The sequence below is a fragment of the Aquila chrysaetos genome, chromosome 10 (assembly GCF_900496995.4).
Source record: "Aquila chrysaetos chrysaetos chromosome 10, bAquChr1.4, whole genome shotgun sequence".
Lineage (NCBI taxonomy): Eukaryota > Metazoa > Chordata > Aves > Accipitriformes > Accipitridae > Aquila > Aquila chrysaetos.
This window is the reverse complement of record NC_044013.1, coordinates 32,734,624-32,757,763: the sequence shown is the minus strand read 5'-3', so window position 1 is coordinate 32,757,763 and position 23,140 is coordinate 32,734,624. Positions and strand designations below refer to the sequence as shown.

Genomic DNA, 23,140 nt, shown 5'->3' with positions numbered 1-23,140 from the left:
GAGCAGAGCAGTCGGGCTGAGCCCAGGGCCCTCATGGCAATGCGTTCCCAAATCTGCACTGCCCATTCCTCTGCACCACAGCGTGATGCTGCTGCAGAGGCACTTCCAGGGACATTGTCATTGGTACCAGGTGGCTCTTGATGTGGATGGTGGTGGCAGAAGGAGCTTGAGGCCCCAGAGCAGCAAGAGTGGGGCTAGGACTTAAGAATGTATGTATTTCTGTGGAGCTCGCCTTGCATGCTGATAACCAAATCTGTAGACTGCAGATCTCGAGTCCTTTAGTAGCTGCAACATAGAAGATAGAGAGTATTAAGGGGCAGGAACCATATACCTTCCAAATTTCCGTAGCAGTTTTGTTCTTATAAGATGTCCCAACAGAGTTTGTTGATTTTATGATATTGGTACCCTTATGACTACCAAGGTGACTTCCTCTTGCTAAGTCTTTAACTTCTAATGTCTTAAACCAGAAGGTCTTCACCTATATGTACATAACCTCTTTCAACCTCTCTTTTTAGTACTGCTTTGGTGCTCTCACAGTAATATTCTGATTATTTGCGATAAATTTTATTTTTAATTTTAAATTTCTTGGCACAATCTATTTCTGCTGTGCCGAGTTCAGTAAAAAAATACCATAAGCCCCTTGTGGGGTTTTATTTTCTTTTATGTCAGTGCTGCACTCCATGATCAGAAATTGAGAGAATTTGTTGTTAGGTTTCCTTGCAATATTGTCTCAGAACAGGGATGACAGTGATGCAAGTTCTGTGTGTTTCCAGTGGTTTGCCAAGGCCGGTTGGAGCCGCTGTGCAGTTCCTGGTAATCACTGAGCTGTGTCATTATTGAAAGTGAGCTTGTGCTAAGGAACAGAAACAGGAATTGAGCTATAGGTGTTAAAGACTGGTCATCTGGACCACCCACTGCTCACCAGAGAATTATCCTCTGTGTTTTGCTTCCTTATCCATTGACTAGCCTTGAAGTGTTTCAGGTGATAGATAGGGCTGTAGTGTTGGGAACTGTTCACCCTTTAACGTAACAGCCAGTGACCTGGATTAGGACTGAGATGTTTAGGTCTCTCACCATGTCTCTAAGAGAACCTGCTGTGTAATCCCCATTGCTTAGATGAAAAACTACTGAAACAAACCCCTTTATCTCCTTAATTCCTGTGAATGTTGAGGTTGTGATCGTGTCCCACTTAAACTGAATTTCATGATGGTTTTTTAAGCATTTAAACCTTTTGATTATTTTCCATGGTAGTTATATTAGTTTAATTATTTTTATGGGTTTGAGTTTTGAAATCTATTTCACGCTGTAGATATTTGTTGTTTGCTTTTCCTTTTCTTTTTAAATCCTTGGTTTGTCAAACAATGCGGACATCCAAATGGGAAATTGTAGTGACTGCATCCTCCAGGAAATGGTACATTGACTGAAGCGGCTTCTCTGTGCCCACGCGTTCTTTACATTTCAGACTACTAATTATGTTTACAAAATGTCTCATTTTAGAAAAGCACTATGTGTGTACTAACCAGGGCCTTTCGGGAATAAATTGGCAAACAGGTCATAGACTGAAAAAGTCATCCAAACCCACCGGGCTTTTTGTTTTGAAGTCAGTCTACGTTTTTTTCTTTTCTCCCTCCTGCCTGCCCCTTTGTGGCCACAGAGCTGAGTAGCTGGAGTCCAGGGCATTGAATGTCAGCATGTCAGGGAGGCTGGTTGATGAGTGTCTGTTTAGTCTCAGTGCAGGGCGAAATGCCATCATTAATTCATTACCCAGCTGCCTGTCAAATAAATTGGCAATTACGTCCACCGCAGAAGCTTGGAATTCAGTAAATAGCACGTTACCATCTCCGAGTCGTTGAGAGATGTAAAGGGAAAAATTAAGCAACACCGTGTTTGTTTCAGTAGCAGATGACAAGGGGCAGCACATTGGTGCTGTGATGTAGTGATGAAAAGCTTGGAAAGGGCTGGTAATGAGCTATGTGGATTGGAACGTGTTAAAAACCATCACTGACTTTCCACTTTGTCTTTGTGTTTTATTGCAGAGCTCAGCTCCTTCCAGCTTGGGAACAGGCTACTTTGTAAGTGTATCTCAACTTTAACACATGTGCCTCTGAACAGCATAGCATTACTCCTGAAACAAAAGTGCCTTATTATATGGAAACAAGAATAAATACCTAATCTCAGTCTGCCCAATAGGTTAACTTACCTTTTTCTATTTTTTCCTCCACAAATGCATTGTAAGTAATATTTCAGACATGGTGGTCAATGTTTTCCTGAACTAATCAGGTGTCATATTAATTACTACATAAATTTCAACAGTATTTAATTTACACAATTATAGCAAATAAAATGAACCATGGATTTGCCAGCTCTCTACTCTGAGATGGTAGGATCTTGATTTCGCCTCGTACCAATTCTCATTGATTCAGAGACTTTAAAGAGTCCATTACGGCAGTCTTGTCTCATCTCCTGTGTGCCACAGTCCAGAGAACATGACACAGTGACTTCTACCTGTTGGTTAAAAGCCCCATGTCTCACAGATGATCTTGGAAAATGCAGCTGTAATTGCATTTATGCTAGATGTACATTTTATGTCATGAGAAGAGGATCAGGCCCCAGCTGGTTTGATAATTGATCAATCTTTTTTTGTTATTTATTTGCATGCCCCTTTATTGATTTGACAGTCTATATTCATACCTTTCTATCTGTTTATTCCCACATTCATCAACACACCTTTTACTTGCACAGATAAGTTTTGGAGTAAAAAATATTTTCCAGTCAATCCAATGAACTGTTTATTTTCCAAGATTTGTATTTAAATTGCTCATATCCTGTTTCACTTTAACTTTTGCTATATTCTCCAAGCATGTCTTTTCTGCCTTTTTAATATCTGTAGGAGAAATAGAGCATTATGTATATCCAAAAACAGGTGGGTAAAACGCAGTGAGACTTTTTCTATAGCGTTGCTCTATATAGTTAACAGTATAATCAAAGCCTGCTTCTATCTTTTCATCAGACTCTGGGGAAAGCTATATAGTATTCAATTACATGAAGGAAAAACTTTGTTGCTCTCTTGTCAGATTCCCAGAGAGTAATTTTCTTTCATTAGTACATGGTGAAATTCAGTCTTTTTTCATAGAGGTCTGTGATCCTATAAGAAAGTTATGGGATTAAACTGTGTACGTGTGACCTCACATGTAAAGTGTAAAATGCAAGCAAAAAACTTGCTTAATACCTGGAGAAATGCCATGTCCTGCTGGATTTACATTGGACTTCTGCACAAACTGAATGTTCATGCTTCTGCCAGTGGTAAGGTCTGAAAAGAGCATTATCGATTGAAAAAGTTTTGTGGTGGTTTTTCTAGTTATACCAAAGCTCAAATCAGTGTCAGGTAAGTTGTGAAACAGGATAAAACTGGTTTCCTTTTTTCAGCACTTCCCCTGTTTTGTGTCATATGTATTTTTAAGAGGGAAGGGATAAAGGGAAAAATAATACCAAATGGCTCAATGTTTATTTTGCATTCAGACTAAAACTTGAATGTCTCTCCATAGTTCAGAGTGAATTGCTTGCATTTGGGCGCTTAAAATTCAAATTGTATGAACATATACAGACATGCTCTGGAATGGGACAAATATAATATGGGATGGAAGTCTTTAACATGTATAAATAAGCCTTGTTCTCCTTATGGCGAGAGCTGAATATGCATGGTTTAAGAACAATGTTCAGCTTCATCTTTAGGAAGCAGAGGTAACAGAAGAAAAGCCATCTGCTGTTCTCTTGCACCATACTGTCTGTGGGTTGGTCCAGTAAAGTGAAAATCTGGAAGGTGTCAACATCCCCTATGCTCCAGCAAAAAGCTTGAAAGTTTCCAGTTCTCCTGAGTTAGGGATTTAGTAACAAGACGAAGCTTGACATCTTCTAGTGCCAATGTATTGGCACTTTAAATCATACTAATTTGGATCTGTGTAGGTGGGGGAGACATCCCTTATTAGGTTCCATTAATATGGTATATTTAACTGCACTGTTTCTTATGTATGGTCATGGTAATAGGGTTTCTTTAACTTTCTTTTTCTTTCTTCATTAGTAGCCGAGTAGATAGAAAATGTCCTTCAGTTTCTATCTTAAAGTCATTTTTACACTTACACAGTCTGGGATGAAATGTGGAGGGTTTTCCCTCCCTTTTCACTTTGGAAAATTGTTTTTAGGATTATCTTGCTTATTGTTTTAAAAAAGTCCATACCCTTATTAACTTACATGGGGCAAATAAAACCCAGATGTGCTTTGCGGTACCAGACAATGAGAAAAATGCTCCAGGATGATCCAATTAGCATATGTTTCTGATAAATGTAATTATTGTATTATCAAAGTGCAAAAGAATATGCACTTGAATTGACTTCTTTTTTCCAAAGCTTTTAACTAGAAAAGACTGTAGGTTTTGTGTTTAGTGTTAACCCAGAACATGAAAACCAGGGTCATTGGTCTCAAATAAAACAAAAATAGGTTTTAGTTTAATAGATGATAATAAACCTTTTGCCTGTGGATCAATGTATGTTGTACTTTGGACTATGAAATATTACATATTGTAGCGCACCAAAGGAAACATAGGCAACCAGGTAAGTTAAGATGGACTAACGGTAGATTCACTGTCCAAGCACATCTACTACAGAAAGCAGAAACACAGATGTCAGGTTTTATTCAGAAATAAATGAACACTGAGGTATGGATTAAGTAGCTTACGTGTGCTGTTTAAATCCAAGTATCAATGGAATCTCTGTGTGTTTAGGCCATGTTACCTAGGATGTACGTAATGGAGATAATACTTGTCGGACTTGGAATCTCCTTTAAGAACCATGCTTATGCCAGGCACTCGGGTTTGATGGGTGGTGGGTCATGTGTCTGCAATGTTTGTGGATGCTGTGCATGCTACAGAAAAGCAAAAATTACTTTTGGATGCTTTTATTCTATACAGAGCCTCCTGAGGTTACTGGGTGTTTAAAGAAACGTTTATAAACCTGACACTTCCCAGTAATACAAAATCATTTTTCTAATATCTGTATGATAGTTCCATCCTAGTAATTCATTATGCACTTTCAGTAGTAGTGGTGAAGGCTGAAATCCTACCTAGTTTTATGCTATAACTAGGTAAATTTCTGAATGGCATTGTTGGAGACTGGATTCTTATGTTCTTGTTGCCTCTGTTAGTGCTTCTTGAAAAGCAGTAGGTAAAGGAAAAATGCACATGCTCTTGAGAGGGCATTCATACTGCCTGCTTTGATGACCCACCTTTGCTATGAAGTCAATGGAAAGGGGTGGGAATCTCCATCAAGTTATTCAGCCTAAAGGCATACCTAAGCGGGATGATCAGAACTGCCATTGATTAAACAGAGTTTCTAATTAGGTGCCTTCAGCAAAGCTTGACACGTGCGAATAACCGCTAAATGTGTCTGAAAGTTGTTGAGGAGTTCTGAGTACCTATACAAGCTTTTTTTCAGTTAGGAACAACTTAATTTTCTGCTTCTTTCACAAGTACTAGTATGTTCTGTAGATTTTGATGAAAAGCCATTTTCATCGTTGTTGGAATCTGTTTCACCTGTCTTGGCACTCCTTGTCAGAGTGGGCACTTTCCTATCCTTTTTACATATTATTAAATCAATAGTCAGAAAAGAAGAGACAGAGGTAAAAAACATTCCAATTCTCCTGTAAGCCTTTTGTACTGGCCTGACTATTGTTTTCTATGGGATCAGTCCAGTCTATGATTGGTGCCTGTGAAAAAAGATTTGAACGTGCTGTTAATATTGGTGCACCGTACTTCCTGGAAAATCTCCCAGTTGTCTTCAATATTTTTTGCATTGCAAATTGTCACTGTCTCTCATCGAAGATAGATTATAAAGTAGGTTACATCTCATCGAGAAGTCAGATCAGATAACTGGAAAGTAGTTAGAATTTTAGTAAAAAAACCCACCTTTTTAGCTTTAAAAGAAAAGTTATTTGAATTATGTGAGTTTTTAACATTGTCCAGCTGTCTATGATTTCAGGAGGTTGAGAGAGATGTTTTAGAATATGATTGGACTTTGAATAATAGTAAAAGCTTTTTCTCCTATCTGACTACAAGGAATGATTTTTGCTAGTTTTCTTTGCCTATCTCGCACCCAGCCAAATTCGCATTAAAGGAGGTAGTTCACTGGTTTGCAACACAAAACAGAACAAAAATCAAAACCTAAATAACCGAGTATTTTATTTTTAAATGACAAACCCAATTCCCAAGATTGTCAGGTTCTTTGGCAATTGTACAGTTTCTCTGTTGGTGGCAACCTGTTTCCATTTCTTGCATTGGTCTGCTTCTGAAGTCTTTGTAGCGATTTCTGAGGGTTTTCTGTTCCTTTCTTTTAATGCTTATTTTTGGTTAGCAGGTTTTTCTCCTCAAAAAGAGTGTTTGTGGATTTTTCAGAGCTGAATAGAATTTGGTAATAAGCTGATGATGGAAATAATATGGGGAAGGGAGAAAGAAACTCCTGTGACACTTCTTTTCCAAACAATGCTCTTGCTCCACCTTAAAAAAAGGAAGAAAAATGAAAAATGTGATTTGCACATGGGCTGGTGACTCAGACAAACATAAATTGTGAGCATATTCCCAAAGGCTCTAGCTAATCAGTTGTGCTATCCAATTTGGCCCTGAGTGGGTTCAGTTCAGCAGATGTTTGCGTAGTTACAGCATGCCACTGGGACACTGTGTTGTGCAATGTTGCATTACATTACTCAGAGCTCTAAAAACTCATCCCAAAGAGAATAAGTGGAGCACCAGCAGTATTAGTACAGACATGATGGAAAACCAGTATTTGGCCTAGATAAGGCCAGCTATTTCACTATGCAATAGGACAGATTTTCACCTGAGACGTTACAGAAGAAACGTGGAATTACTTATACCAGCACATTCTCCGGGCTCATATTCTCAGATAGAGCCCTTAAAACCAGTAGATTTTCCTTCATTGCCTGGTCTATATGCAATGGCAGCGATCCTAAGTAGCCTATGTTTTATTCTTTGAGGTGGTCAAGTTTGTGATGTTGACTCTCTTCAGGTGGGCATGTTTTAAGAGATTCCATTCTAGCAGAGTACAGTAAGACCTGTTAGTTTCCACAGGAGAGAAACAGATTAGATCAAAAGTATCATTTCAGAGGTTTAATAAATTCAACCAGCTAATGTTACAGAAGGAATATAATACTTTACTCCACATTGTGTACACAGTGATGTTGATAAATAAGGAGTTGTTGTGCTTTCAGGTAGGTTAAGTTGCTCAGTTATTGTGCTTGACTTTAGAAGCCAAACATTTAAATGTATTTTGCTTATGTAAAACTGTGTATCCATCTGAGATACTACAAGGTCTACAGAAGCACTACAGCAGTGGCTGTTTGGATGGCACCACACTTAATAAACTGTTATGTCCCCTGTGAATACAGTTGAAAAGACAATCCTTGTTATCCTGTGTTTGGCACTATAAATCATTGTTAACAAATCCTAATTTGCTTAGTAGGGCAATGAATGATCTCCAGTTTTCTCACTGTAATTAGTTTTACCAACTATTATTGTGAAGGGTTATACTGAAATCCATTTTAGCTCCAATTTAAAATCTCCATGTACCCATTCTTTGCAGAAGTGAAGCTGACAACAGAGGTTATGAATCTTCTGATAGTAAATTCAGATTCAAGAAAAGTGGACAAAATCCCCAGTAGAAATCTTTCTGTGGGTCATAATTACCTATTAGTATTTGCAGACCTCAGCGGAGCAGATTTGGTGTGGAGCAGTGAGACCTGGAAACCCTGGTGTTTCTTTATCTGAAATCTTTTAGGTGTTGTCTTGTTTTCCAGGAGCCATTGAAAATGCAGTTTATTGTAACAGCTGCTGTAAGGGAGGCATCATCATTGCCAACTAAATATGTTATGTGTAATAAAATCTACCTCAGGTCTATTAATTTTAGCATTTATAAACTGTAGTGCTGTTCCTAGGGAGAACTGAGACTCATTAAAGAGTTTGCTAACAATATGACCATCAAAGCAAGAACAGCAAAAGCAGGCATATGTATATTTTCAGCATTCTACTAATCATGATGAGAATAGCTGGAGCAAAACAACTGTTTTTGGAGAACAAAACTGTGTATTTTTCTAGAGGTTAAGAAAAACTCACATTATTAATTCGATAATTGAGGAAAGTTTAGGCAAGCAGAATAAATTACCTGGGCTGGAATTTGGTCAAGACAGGTCTTGACTCAGATCATTTTGAACAGAGATGATGGTCTGAGTTATTTTTGCAGCCCTTCTGAATGGTATTTCTTCATACATTGTAGAACCCTGCCCTTAATGCATGCTCATGCTTTTTTAATAAAATGCTTTGAATTTAAAATACCGTTCTTCTTTGAATTGGGTGAAACTATATTGCCCAAATCTTAAACAAGGAAAAAAAGGCACAGCAGCAGTTTCTTACCCAACTAAGCAGAACTGAGATCAGATTTCAGAATTTCAGGTCTTTCAGGTTTGCCCCCTCATTGCTGAAACACAGATTTTCATCCTCTGTCTGAACAGTGCGATGATTAATTTATTTAGGACAAACCCCAGATACATTTGGTGATTCAGAGATATGTCCCCAAGGAGTAATCACTTAGATTGAGCAGTGCTGAGCTAGAGCGCGCTTCTTCGCTGTCTTGGGAGGCGTTTGCTCTCCTTCTTGCCCAAGCCCACTCCTGCTTCAGTTATTAGAATTGAGCAGTTCTGTGCTATCTGTATAATACCTTTGGCTCAGTTTTGCCCTTTTGTGTGGTTCCTGTGGGTTTTTTTCTGGCATGGTGTTACGTTTAGTGCTCTCGCGTTTCTTCACCAAATGTTTTGAGCTTATTTGTTAGTACCTTTTCCTTCTGTTTCCATGTATAGTTCTCCACTTACCTTGCTGGAGCCATGTTTTTCCCAAGGATAACAAGTGTGTTGGAGACGGTGTGAAGAAAGAAAGGAAGGGAGGAAGAAAGAAAGGGAGAAAGGAAGGAAACAAGAAATTTTATGTATTGGAAGGGGTGATATGAAAATCTCCATTATTTGCCAGAAGGGTCTTTAACTTTTGTTAATGGCAGAAAAGAGTGTTGCAAGTGGTTGGTAGATAGCTTCATTTACAGTTTAAAAACCTTGAGGCATACTCAGTACATATTTTTGATGAACTGAACTTCCTTAATAATTTTTTTTCCAAGAAAAATAAATTTAGAAAAATCAAGACATGATAATATATAAGCAAATTTTTAATTTTATAATTTCCTCTTCTGGAGATCATAAGATTTATATAAGTAGCAGAAGGACTTAAGATTTGCTGTCAGTCTAAACTCGGTCTCTAATGCCCCATGTTACATGTAGCTCATGTTTTGCTTATCAGCTCTTGCAAAGCAAAAGAATTTTTGTGTGTGTGTGTGTTCCCCCTATTTTTCTCTTTCGCTTTCCCATAACATGTGACTCAAATTGCAAATGTGAACCCAAATAATAAAGAATTGCTTCACTGATTGCTAAACATGCATTATGGTGCTTTTAAGCTCATTTCAGGTCATCGTACTGCAAATTAGTTTGATTGCAAGCAGTTAAGCTGTCATATACAAAGCCTTCATCTTCCAAGGGTCTCAGTTTCGTATCATTAAAAGGGAATGCTCAATAGCATTGAATGCATTTGTTGTATGCTTAATATTTGGGAGGAAAGATAGCGTTGGGTCTCTAGAGGAGATTCTATATCATTTCATGAAAAGAAAAGGCACATGCAATCTCTGAGTGCTTCATTGATAGTCCTGGTTTTGTATCATATTTAAAGGTAGTTGACCATGTTCTGCATGAAACAAGAGCCAGTTTGCTCCTGTTACTGAAGTTTTGAACTTGGTGCAATTTTTTTGTAACCCAAGTAGGAAGAGCAACACTGAACTGTTTCCGACGCAAATTATCTGCTGGTGTTATTGTTTGTGGTGAGATTTTACTCAAGAATACAAAATGAACATTCTCTCCTATGTGCATTTAAAATAAATGGAAAACCCTGCAAGATTTCTGCATTATGTAACTTGAGAATTTGTAGAATAACACACTTTTGTGCAAAAAGAAGGGATTATGGCAAAAAGCATTATGGTATAAAGGACTTAAAAAGATAAAATCTGATGAGTTCCCTGAAAAAAGGGTTTGTGGTGGTGATTGTTTGGGTCAACACTGTGCTGGAGACACCAAAATGTTGAGTGCTGTGCTGAGATCGCATGAAAGTTCATCTTGCTGTCAAGCATGGGAGCTATGTGCCATTCAGGTCTGCCTTGCAGAGATGAAATGCAGAGCTGCTGTGCAAACTTGGTGACCTTGGAAATCAGCAGTACTGTCATTTGACTGACTGATAGGATTACTCTGGGGAAAGATAGCGCAAAAGCCTCTAAGGAGATAGGAGTATGCAATATGGATGGATTAACGATGAAGAGAAGCCATGTGATGGTATTATTTTGATGTGAGCTTCCATAGACTTTTCATTTTGGCATTTTCTGAAGAAATACTGTCTGTCCCTCACCGTCTCATATTTTGGAAGAATACATTTACTAATTTAGGCTACATCATATTGTTTAATCTTTTAAACAATAGATCTTTTTCTTCTTGCGAAACTTACAAGTAAAGAAATACTGATATAGTTAGGTAGGGAAAACACTCCCTTAATACTGCAGACCCTCAGTTCCAAAACTTGCCCAAGTATGACGTGTACCTATGTGAATGATTAGTGTTATGGTGAATATTAGTATATTCTTCTTTTGAGTCACTTGGAGGGATAGTAGGATTACCTGAAGCAGAGAACACATCTCCTGATTGCAAGAATTAAGGCTGAATTTCACAGAAAAGAGTCCGATCCTCTTTCTCAGCCTTTTATGTCAGAACTCAAAATTGCTGTCTGATAAAATGTAGGACACCAGATTGAATTACTTCATTGAACCACTGCTGTCCCCTGTTAATGGTAATTGCACGGATATAGCGGTCTTTCTTGGCAACATCTCAGATATTTACCTCCCGCTGTTTTTCAATTCAAACCTTTGATGAAAATATTCCCAGTACTTCTTTAAAGCAGACACCCAACTGTCTTTCTTGACAAAGGCAAGGTCTTTAAATCAGATCCTGACAATTTGTGACACAGCAGTCTATCTAAATCACCTTTTACCTATGTCTCTGTGTCATTTCCTGAAAAAAAAAGTGTCCATCAGAGGAAGGTTGCTGAAGGTTTGGTGCTCAGAGAGTCTGTGTGTGTGGCAGCATGGAGCTGGAAGATTTGTGTGTTTGTTTCCGTGGAAGTAATTAGATGAAGGCTTGTAAAGTTGTAATGCATGCTGTAATGGTTCGTTATAAATATTTGGGGGTACTTTGTCCATGCGAAAAACATTATTAGGTTATTGTTGTTGTCAGACCATTAGGAAGTGAAGTTTTTTTGGTGGCTTTTCCTTTAGCAAAGGTAAATCTGTTAAAAAAAAAAAAAAAATTAGGGCAAATGTTTTCTTCTTTGCTGCACCTGAGGGTTAATGTGCATTCAGCTGAAGTAGCTTACTCGCCTCCTGAAATCTCATCTTACTTGATGTTCTGAACTCTCCCTCCCACAGAGAGATGTGGATGCCACATCCACCATTTGCTCTAGCAAATGCTGCTGTTTCAAGCCATCTTGCATTGTGAGAGTAGTCCTTTGACTCATGCAATCAGATCAGTGCTGTTTTCATTACTGAGGAGTTTGCTGTCTAGCTTTGCTGCAAGATGGCGACCATTCACTGGTGCTAGAGGGTTTTCCAACAGATGTCTTTGCATTACTGAGTATGCTTTTGGTACAAACTCAAGGTTGGCGTATAATATCAGTGGAGCTGGCCATATTGTGTAGCATCACTGTAAAAGAATTTCTAGGACAAATCAGTGAAAATCACTTGCTTGTGAATTAAGAGAAAGTAATTTGTATGAGTATTTATTATGAATGTTTTAGCTGTTCATTTTATTCAGTGACCTATATAACAGTGTTCTTCAGCATAGACAGTGCCTACCTGTGCATTTGCATAGTACATTGGGTAAATAGATTTCTAGCTATTATTGTAATAGAACTTGTTATTATTAATAGCATTGACTAATTGCTTCACCTTAGCAGATGAAAAGAGATTGTTGTTAAATGGCAGAATAGACACCAGCTATAATAAAAGATCATGAGACAACTTCATTAGCAAAGTGTTAATCTTTGCCAAGGAGGATGTGTCTGTCAGAAATGGTGATGAAAGATGAGCTTGGAGGGGAAAAAATGACTGTTCTACCCTGTGCAAGTTCACGTGCCAGTCTGGTTCAGAGAGTGAAGTTTATGTTTGGAGTGGCATCACTGTAGCACATGCTGGCACTTGTGCCATTTGGAAATGAAAGAAGCCTTTCAAATGAAGGGCTGGACTGTTGGGTATACCAGTGAATGCAAGAGGAATATGTTGCAGTTTCAAGGAAGCATTTCTGAGGCCAGATGGAAGGGTTTTCATGGTGCACAGTTGAAAGAAAAGATGGAAAGAAAAGAAAGGGATTTAAGATTTTTAAAACACTTTAAAAAATTTTCCTAGAAGAGATACTCTTGCAATTTCAAGTTCCCTCTGCTGTGATGAGAAATGGAGAAGGGAAGAGAACTGCTGCCTCTTCTCCTGCTTCTATGCTTACCTTTTTATTTCTCAGGTGGCTTCTGAAGATGGAAATAACTAAGTTCAGACAAACAGTTTAATGGCATTGCCACACTTATTGTATCCAGATGCCACTTTCTTTTCTTTGATGAAATACGACATAAAAGGTAATAATTGAAGCATTTGTACTACTAGTAGCAGCAGCCCCAGAAATGTTTCCAAGTGCAGCCCCTGTTTCTGTAGACAAGTGCACAGACACACAGAGGTTGGAGAACTGGCAGCACAGATGCTGGGAAAAGGAGTGTGTTTTGGGGCTCTCTGAAAGGCTCTGATGCTAGCTAGTCCATCTGCAGAGAGATCACTTACACCTGGTGATAAGCCATACTCCTCTTCTCTCTTCCTGCCTCCTCCACAATATTAACATCTGGCTTGCAGGATTGTTTCCACCTTGAAGTGGCAGCTGTGTCAGAGGCAATGTGCTCTCACAGCAGAGAACAGAAACACAAGCAAACCTGAACCCCATGCTGGCAAATCCATGCAGGCACCTTCTGAAAGCACTATGTCTTCTGCTGTGTGCTTAGAGTTGCCAGCTTGGAAGAGGCAGCCGTGAAGCCTGGTATGCTGTTAAACACCACCGAGGACTTGTTTGCTCCCTCCCCATTCCCCCTTTCCCCACTGAACACAAACTGTGAGAAGTCCAAGAACTGCTGCGGTGCCAACAAGAGCAAAATTACTTGCAGCTGGTGAATGCCACCTGCTCCTGCCGAACTTCAGCCAAAACAGTTTCCTCCCTGGAGTGCCCTGGAGTGGGGAATCCAAAAGCTGTTCAGAGCAGGGCAATATTTAATGTGGATGGGGAAGAGACATTGCAATTCTTGCTTGAGAACAGAGTGTGTTACATAGGAGGTCTCTAGTACTAATGGCTGTCTCTCCTTTCCCTTTCCAAGCTCCCTCAAATCACCCCTTTTGCATTCTTCCAGCATGTTGCTTATGAATATTAATTCAGCCCTCTCTCCCTTTATATGCCATCCTTTTTGCCCATCCAAGCTAATGTAAATTTAATGTTGTTTAAAAAAAAAGTCCTGCAAATGATCGCAAGAGCAGAGCGTCTTCCTTGAAGGGTCTCTGATGTATTAATGCAATGACATCTGGTGACATTGTATTTTCTTCCGTGGTAGAAGCACTCCTTGACCCTGAGAAAGGAAAAGAAACACCCTTCCTTGTGATTCCCACTGTGTTTCTTAATAGCCTTCCTCATTCATCCCTAGCGTCATTTGTTTGCCCAGTGTTTCCCAGTAGTTTGCACATTATTTTATGGTTTGGGTTTACTAAGTACATTTTGCATGTTTAAATTACCTGTGGTATAGAAACAGTAAATAAAAGGACAACATCATTATGAATTCATAGCAAGAGGCCACTTAGCAGCCCTCTGATCACCGTATTCTTTCTTACAGAGTACTTCATCGGTTCAAAGGACTTTGTTCTGATTGAATCGGTAGAAGTTTTGTTGTATTTACCTAGAAGACCATCAGTGTCTAATTGTCTACATTTATTTAAAGGAACGATTTGAGGAACATTGTTGTTGAGTTGACCAGCTAACAGTTTTATCAAGTTTGTGCTTGGCTTTAGGCACAGGGAGCTCAGTGAGATGTCTTATACAACATGCACTTGCTTAGGTACCTTTCAGAGTCAAAGCCTAAGTTTATTAATTTTGTTGGTTGTATCATCATTAGTCATTGCTTCTAGCTTTCATTTTTGCAGTTGAGTTCCCAATGTTTCTTTCTTCTTTCCTCTGCTTTGCTATCATTGTCTGATTTTCATTAACCTGCTATGAATTTGCCTTTCCTTCATTTCTCAGCTCAGTCATAAAGTCCTTTTTCTTGCCTATCTGCAGTACGAATGCCTGGAGTTATAATAACTAAGTCTTTTTTATTATTTCTTGAAAATACCATCTAGGATGTTTATCTGAAGGTAAGTTTGCTGCAACTTGTTCAGAACGATAAAGCAAGCTTCAGACAGCATGTGAGATAGCTATGATACTCATGCTGTCATATGCATGTCTTACTTGCATATATAATTTCAGATATGAAACTAATCATATTATTCTTTTGCTATTGGTAGCCTTGTTTCCTAAAACTTCTCCAGGTCCTCTCTAGGGACCTTCATGAATGGAGTCCTCCACCTGATGTTAATGATGAATATGTATGTGAACAGTTGAAACACAGGGTTTTTTGAGAAGTGGTAATCCCTAGAAATTCCACTGACAACCTATTCTGTTTCTTCCATCTTTTTCTTCCTCATTCCACATTGCCAGGAAATTTGTTGTTTCTGATATAGGATACCCCTTTGGAGGAACTACTCATTTCCTTTCTATGGATACCCCAGAGGAATGTGAAATGCTTGTTCCCTATAAAATGATGATTGTGCTGCCTAAAAGCGTATAGAAAGGCAGCATGGCAAAAATAGGTCGCAACCATTATCTAGAGGTCATTCCATCAAAACTCCCTTTTGCAGTTTTCACTTGAAAAACAGCTTCCCTGACTCAGGTCTGTTTCTCTCCTCTGTTTCTGTGTTCATGCTTTCCACAATGCTTAGGGCCTAAATAGGGATGTGCTTTCCCCTTCTTTCTTTTTTCAATTTTTCTGTCAGCTGACTGTGTTCATATAGCTAGACAGCAGTAAAGTATTTCAACTATTGACTGCTGCATCTAAAGTAGATTAAATTAGTGTTTATTTAACTTTTTACTGCTGACTTACAAAATTACTTTTAGTCTGGTTTGGATATATAACTTTTTCTATTAATTTATTGCTGTGCTCTGGTTTGATTGCTTTTTTGCAGTGGTATCAAATTGTATGCTACTTTATTATTTTCTCCAAGATGCGCTCTTGATTAAGTCTATGTTGGATATTTATACCACCAAGAGGGATACTACTTAGACATTCAGTTTCTTAATAAATACCTATTTTTAAAGCTCATACTCCTCTGAATTAAGGTGACTTCATTTAACTTTAGTTAATCACACTTTGTTTCATGAAGCTTTTGCATATACATTGGAAGAAAATATTTTCCTGCATCGTGAATCACGCATATGGCACAGTTGATACAAGATCAAAGGGGAGATGATTTTGGGATGAAGTGCAAAGCATATTGGTTTAAATTTCTATATAGTACCAGAATGATTTCTATTTTGGTACTATGGCAGGATCTCAGTAAGAGGCTAAGAGTTCTTTTCATTAGTTTCTATATATGTACATTAACAGTCCTTGTCTCAAAAAGCTCCTAACTGAAGTTAACTTTGAAGTTTGTGATAAAAAAAAAAATAAACCACTGGAGAGGAAAGGCTATCACACAAAAATAATATGTTTAAATGACTAAGTGATCTTAAAAATCGGAAGCCAGTTCACAGTTGCTGTCGGTAGCCATTAGCCAATGTGTTTATGGATATGAAAAGGCACAGGATTAAAAAGAAAAACTGCACAAGTCTACTGCCGGAGTTTCAAGATTTGTGTTAACCAGTCTATTTCCATTGGCTTCACCAGAGCTGTGCCAGGTTAGTCCAACTGATGACCTGGTCTGTCTTATTTAGCAAGTAATAATGCAGTCACTAGATGTGTAGGGACTGACATACTTCACAAATCATATTTTTCTGTGTAACTTCCTAGGAAAGTACTTTTTGGTTGGTTTTGGTGGTTTATTCTTTGCTTGTTTTGCTCTAGGAGTTTATACACAGCAAAACCGGTGTTTTCGTGTGCTCTTAAATTTGTTTCTTAGCTTAGCCCATTACAGTTGGCCTTTCTTTACACCAAAAACTGATCCAAATAATTGTAATTCTTCTTGAGACACATCGTTTTTTGAACTGGTCCTATTTCTTAGGTGCTAATTTTTTGAAAGAAATAATGATATATTACTATAAAGTCTTGAGCACGCATGTGAATCTTGTGGACGTGTCCTTTAGCCGTGTCAGCCGTAGCTGCTCTTGCCATCTGAAATCTCCTGCCCATACCAAGAATGCTCCTGCATCTTCTTCACAAGTCAGCATTGAACAGATTTAACCACAACTCTAGTATTTTGCTTTTAAACTAATGTAGTTGATTTTGTCTGTGGTGGATGAAGGTGCACTCACATGATCCCTTCTGCTGGCTGCACTGTACATGTGGTAACTTCCGACGGGGGAGCAATAACAACCAGTAGGGAGTGTGCAATGTCTTCAGCTGGAGCAGCTGTTTATAAAGTTAACATCTGTCCTCAGTCTCAAGATTGTCAGTGTTTTCATATTGATGAATTGAGCATTTGTATAGTTTATATAAAACCAGTCAATTTTAATGGCTTTTCTTTTGCTTTTTTCACTTCTTATGTCCTTTTGAAGGAAAAGAAAAGCACTTGTACATAGATATTTTTTTTCCTCCCCAAACACCTAGATATGTTCTCTGCTGATGGAAAGGGCTTGTTGCTTAGTGATAAAAGCAGTGTTTCTCACATCAGTTTAAATTTCACTCTTCTTTCTTCACAGTCTCATCTCAACAAAGCATAGGTTCAAGTTTAAACACATGCTTACATTTTATTCAGGAGAGCGTGTAAGCGCACATGCATAACTGAAGTCAATGGGATTTAAGTGTGTGCTTCACTTTAAAGCATGTGCTTCACTTCTTTCCTGAATACAGGGGGGTTTAATCTAAGTGGTTTAGAAATTACAGTGGCCTTGGACATATTGGTTCTTTTATCCATCTGGAAAAAGGGCTGCTGTGAAATTTAGTAAGTACTGTTCACACTTTGAAACTTTTGTGTAAAATGCATTTGTTTCTTTCATACTCATCTTCCTTGCAGTATGTTTATTTTACACATAAAAGCACGATATGCAGATGGTTGGAATTTGCTACTGTGCATTAGAGTGGGCTGGTGTTGAGACTGATCGGTGTGGGTAGGCGTTCAGACTATGGCTATACGCAGCTCTTCTGTCTAAAGAGTAATGGCACCCAGGACTGCAATATTTAATCACTGCGGCTGGCACTGGAGTGTTTCCAGTGGCCACTTGTAAGCACTTAACTCACCCAGGGTACCGACATCTTTCCACATGTTGTGTTAGAATTAACAACTCAAAGGCAGCTTGAAGAGCAGTCACTCATATCTGTCTGTCTGGATGTCTGTGTTACTTGTATATCTGTTTATGCATATAATTTTCTTTCAGTTGTTGAACTGCAGCTCAGCAGCTGGGCCCCAATGTTTTGAAAATCTTTGAGAACTAATTAGGCTCTCCTCAGAGTATAGCTCATCCAGCCAGTCTGAATAAACAAATGTCACCGTTTGTATTAGGAAATCTCTACAAATGACTGATCCCTGTCATGGGGTAACATTAATCTTTTTAGTATAGATTTTCAATAGTTAACCATCTGGCTCCATGCAGTTTTCCAGAAAACGTTCACTACCGGGGCCAGAGGAAAGAAGAAGGTGGGATTAATAACCTGGATACATCATATGAAGCATTAATCTTCAGGGTTGGCCGTTTGTTTTTATCAAAACCACTCCCTTATGATAATATTTCACAGCATGTGGTACTTGCATGGACTTCTTTCAAAATGAGAAAATGGTTCAGTATCTGCCATGATCTGCAGTTTGCAAATTTAGTGTGGATGATAAAGACTGGAAGAATTCTACATTCTCTTCTGATTTATGTTGCATTTACAGTCCCGGCCTGTTTAGTGGAAATGTCTGATCTTTGGAATATTTGTTGTTAAAGCTTTTCATTCAAAACAACACTTCTATTAGAGAATCTAAAATTACTCAAGTAAACATTAATAATTAATATACAGGCTGGTACAGGCAGCACTGTATTCATCTGGTGGATGAATTTCATCAACTGAGCTGTAAAGGTAAGTCCAACGTCTTGGTCTACGTTAAATGATCTCAGTCCGGCTAAGTGTTTAGGCACCTGCTTGACTTTAATCACCGGTTGTTCCACAGATTTCATTGGTTCTAAGTGCTTTGTTGAAATCCAGCCATATGACTTAGGTCCTGCCTGAGGTCCCTGACTTGCAAGCTGTGGCAAATTAAAGGCGAAAAACAGCTGAAGAGGTTATGGCCCTCAAGCTGTCTGTCCTGCCCTTGCGATGGAGATTACCTCCTCTGCAAGGCAGATGAATGAATGGCTTCTGAAGCATATTAAGTTAAACTCAAATTGGAGACATAATACTCCAAGCTGAAAACTTGAGCACTCCAGAAGCTGCTTCATGAGCCATTCAGTTGTGTCTGCTGTGGCGGGATGACAACTGCCATCAGGGGAATGGAGTAGTTGGTGCAGGGGATGGTAACTACTTTGGCTGTCTGATTTTAATCTATCACTGCATGCAAATCAGAGCTCTTAGTCCCTTTCTTGACAGCCTGGCTCATGAAGCTTACTGCTGTTTGCAAAGCTGGCTGGCTCATACACTGCTACCTGACCTCCCTTTAGTGCTATCCAATGCTCGCCTGGCTTTATCACTTGCCCAGTACAAGAGAAGCAATTTAGACTGTAATCTCCTTGAGAGGAGGGACTACATCTTCCAAGTCTTTGGGTGCAGCATATTGTGAACACTATCAGAACAGAACTAATAATTTTCCTAATCTGCATGTGACACTAGTACACTTGAGTAATGTACAGCACTCTATACATAAACCATGTTTATACCTTCTCACCCAATCATGTCTGTTGCAGTATTTCCAAATAAATGGTGGGTTTCTTACTGATTCATCCTGATAGAGAGTGATTTGTAATAATCTTGTCATGCCAAACTCATAATAATACTAAATGAAGACATTTGTTGAAGGAAGTGATTGTAAATTACATGCAAATTCAAGCCTTGCTGGCATTAATCAATACTGAAACACAACTTTTGCATTCCTGATATAATACTGCTGAATCTAATCCTGTGGATTTTATGTTCCCATGTGAATTAAGCATTTATTTTGATTTAAAACTTTTTTTTTTTCTACTGGAAAAGGAAAATGCCTTTTTAGTTTAGTATTTATACAGTCTTGGAAGACGTGTACTTTCATACACAAAACTGGTAACTTTTGTGCAGTCAATTAATCTGTATTACTTAAATTGGTTTGTATTCCTGTGTGGTTGTGAATTTAAAGTGGTCAACCCATCTGACAGAAAGACATTTTATTTTGTGTTGAACAGACTGAAGTGAGTTGGCAGTTATTTAATCACAATCACCTGAACATTTTTCTCCAAATGAGCTTCATTATTGTAGTTGTATGTGGTCATGCCTGTTTCTTTTCCTAACCAGTTACAGACTATGGCTTTGTGGTATTGGTCAGCCACTGAATTATATTCTCAGCAGCTATCCTACTTTGCATTCTTCTGGAGGGTCACGTGTGTATGAGACGTTGCTTAAAATACAGCCACAACAACAGAAAGCAAGTGGATAAGAAATCAGTCTTACACCATGTTGCAAGCAGGCTTGTTCACTTCAGTGGGACTATGCAGGATACATTACGTTAGGGATGTAAGTAAAGCTCTGCATAGACTCTCTAGAAAACATTATTTGACCTCAGAAACAATGCAGTGTTTTCGTTCCGTGGCAGTGTTTGATTGAGAACCATCTCATGGTGATTACAATATGCATTTATTTTCATTACAGGAGCCCTGTACTCCCTAATTAAGACTGAAGCACCAGTACTCAGAGTATGTAGAATATTAGACCCAATGGGCATGGATGGAATCAGAGTATTCTGTTAGATAATCAATTTTTTTCCAGATTTGGTGGAATGAGAGCTCAAAGTAAACCATCAAACACATTTCAAGGTTTTGGGGGTTTTTTTTGTTAGGCATTTCAATACTAATGTATTTTGGTTCAGCAATATCAGTACTGCATACTTAGCAGCGTAGTTGTAATGATACTTTCCTACGTGTTTCCATTAAAAATAGAGAGATGCTTCCGTATCTTCTGATGAGTTTTCCACTTAATCTTTCCACTAGTATCATCCACCCATTTTTGTTGAATGTGGAAACTGCAGTTGATTGGTTTTGATAACCACTAACACGTTCTGCCAGTGATTTCTTCCACTCATTGTAGTTATGCAAGAAGATTAGTCATACTTGATTTTATTTAAAAAAATTAGGCATCAATAATACAAAAGCTGACACTTTGGGGAATTTACCCTACTGGATTATTTATGTCACAGACAATTTTTTTATTTAAGCAATTGCTTCAGAGTGAATGCAGAGAATGTCAACTGTTTATTCACAGCTATGTGCATATAGACTGGTGTATGTGTTTTCTAGGAATAGCACTACTATGGCAAATTTTTATTCTTTTAAACTCTAGTGTTTGAAATATTTAAGAGGCTACTGTACTTCAGTCCTACAGATCTCTTTATTTTAGGCCTGATTTAAAGCATATTGAAGTCAATGCACATTCTTTGTTTGATCTTGGTACATATAATTCTCAGTGACTGGAAGTTAATAGACCAGATCATCTTCTGTGATATATGTAGTTGATACTTATGTGTCTGCATGAATGTGCGTCTGTGCACACGCTTACATAAAATCTTGAATACTGTCATAGGTGGTTGTGCTATGGCCTTCCTCATCTTTGAATCCAATTTATGTGGGAACTACTAGCTTAGTGTAAAATGGACAACAGTGGAAACAGCAGACGTGTCTTTCTCAATTAAATTATTTTCAGCAACTAGAGTTCAATGGTCAATCTATTTAGAACTGCAGGGCAATGCTGCTGTTGGCAACTTGCAGCATCTTTGTTGCTGGGTATATTAACTCTGGTTAAAGAGAGAGTAAAGGGTCTGATGTAAAAGTCACCGATTTCAGTAGGCTTTGGGTCAGAACCTAAATACAGTTCTTATCTGCTAGATTGTTCAGCTATTACCTTTTACAAGTATATTTGTGTGTTTCTTGCTGTATCACTTTTATATTAATTGTCTGAGGGAGGCAATATTTTCCATAAGAAAATTGTTAAAGAAATAGGGTCTGATTTTCTGTTTCTTTAACACCGACATCAGGGTGGTGTAACTCCTTTGAAATCAATGCAGTTACACCAGAATAAAACTGGTGTTAATGGAGTGCAGAAATTGATGTTAATGGAGTGGAGAAGTCTGAGAACTTCTTTATATCAGACTCAATTGACTGTAATTTCGATCACCTTGCTTGAACTGGAATTAGTAAACACTGAAATAGATAGAACTGCACTGGAGTAAAAGTAGTGTAATGGCATGGAGAATACATCCCTTATCGCTCAAAGTGACTACTACAGAACCATTCTAACTTGAATTTCCTTAGTGGAAATTATTCTTTAATCAATCCATTTAACTTGAATGGTTTCAGAAATCTAGCCAGCATTTCAGTCACAGCTCAGATTCTGTGTTTTATGGAACAGGTTTTTGCCTTGAGAGGATCTTCTCCAAATGTATCATTGTTGTAACTCGGCTTCCTTCAGATGAAGTAGGTGGAGTGTATTTGGCACTCTGATGAAAGCCAGAAAACCCAGAGTCTGTAAGTTTTAATAGATCTTCCACACTGCTACATGCAGTAACAGTTTTTCTTTTAAAATAAAGCTGAATGGTTGCATTAGAGATCAGATAGTGAGATTCAAAACATGCATAAGCACAAATGAAGGCAATTTGCTTTCCAAGGTCTTCACTGCTTTGTATTTAGATGTTTGCAATTACACATTTGCCTGTGACAACTATAAAACATTAGACTCTGTGAGGAAGTTCTTGTTTTTCACTGCCTCGCTGTATGCTCGTATAGTGCCATGTGGTTGCACAAGGTTAAAGTCATGCAGTATAGATAAACAACAGTGAAATCTACTATCTTTAGGAGAGGCTATAAGTCATGAGTAGTACATTTTTGTCCTCTCCATCTCTTCTATCGCTATGTGCAGGAAAAATGACTCTAAAGTACAGCAGCATCTAGAACATCTTGTCATAGGAGTACACTGAATTATTAGTGTATATAGCGTGCTGTGCCTCCAGCTGCCACAAGAAGAGACATGGATTATGTCAAAACTTCTGTGCACGGTGCTGATGTATATATGCCTTATTGGTCCTTTTGCATTGTTGGTACATACTCAAATTACATTGACCCATCAGCTGATCTAGGGGAAGTTTGGCTAGTGTGGAGATGCCTTGAATCCAGAGGCTGCAACATCTTTTAACATCACTCCTTCTTGCTTACATTGCAGTATTTTTACCAGACCTGTGCTAGAAATTTACAGAATGATAATCTGGAATTTTGGAAACTTGGACTTCCTCTTTGGACTGTGAAGTTTGTTGTCGGTTGATACCCACATTTCAGCAAAGTACAGCAGAATGATGCTGGGATTGCAATCAGAGTGCTGAATGTCTTTTCTGTTGACTTGTGTTGTAATTTTCAACATAAAAGCTTTCTGTGTATGAGAATAGACTTTAAAATTGTCTGAGATTAAATATCCTCATATTCACAGAGCAATGTGAGCCATCATTTGAGATTCTGAAATTGTGGTGGGGAGACATAG

General features: G+C 38.3%; 1 protein-coding gene across 6 annotated transcripts in view; it reads left to right on the top strand.

Annotated features, from left to right (window-relative positions):
* The window catches only part of AUTS2 (activator of transcription and developmental regulator AUTS2), an 806,450-nt gene that overhangs the window by 370,519 nt on the left and 412,791 nt on the right, over positions 1-23,140 (top strand). For all 6 annotated transcript variants that reach the window (XM_030027825.2, XM_030027824.2, XM_030027827.2 and 3 more), the window contains one exon: positions 2,037-2,072. In XM_030027825.2, the coding sequence (XP_029883685.1) occupies positions 2,037-2,072 (36 nt within the window). The remainder of the gene's footprint in view (positions 1-2,036; positions 2,073-23,140) is intronic.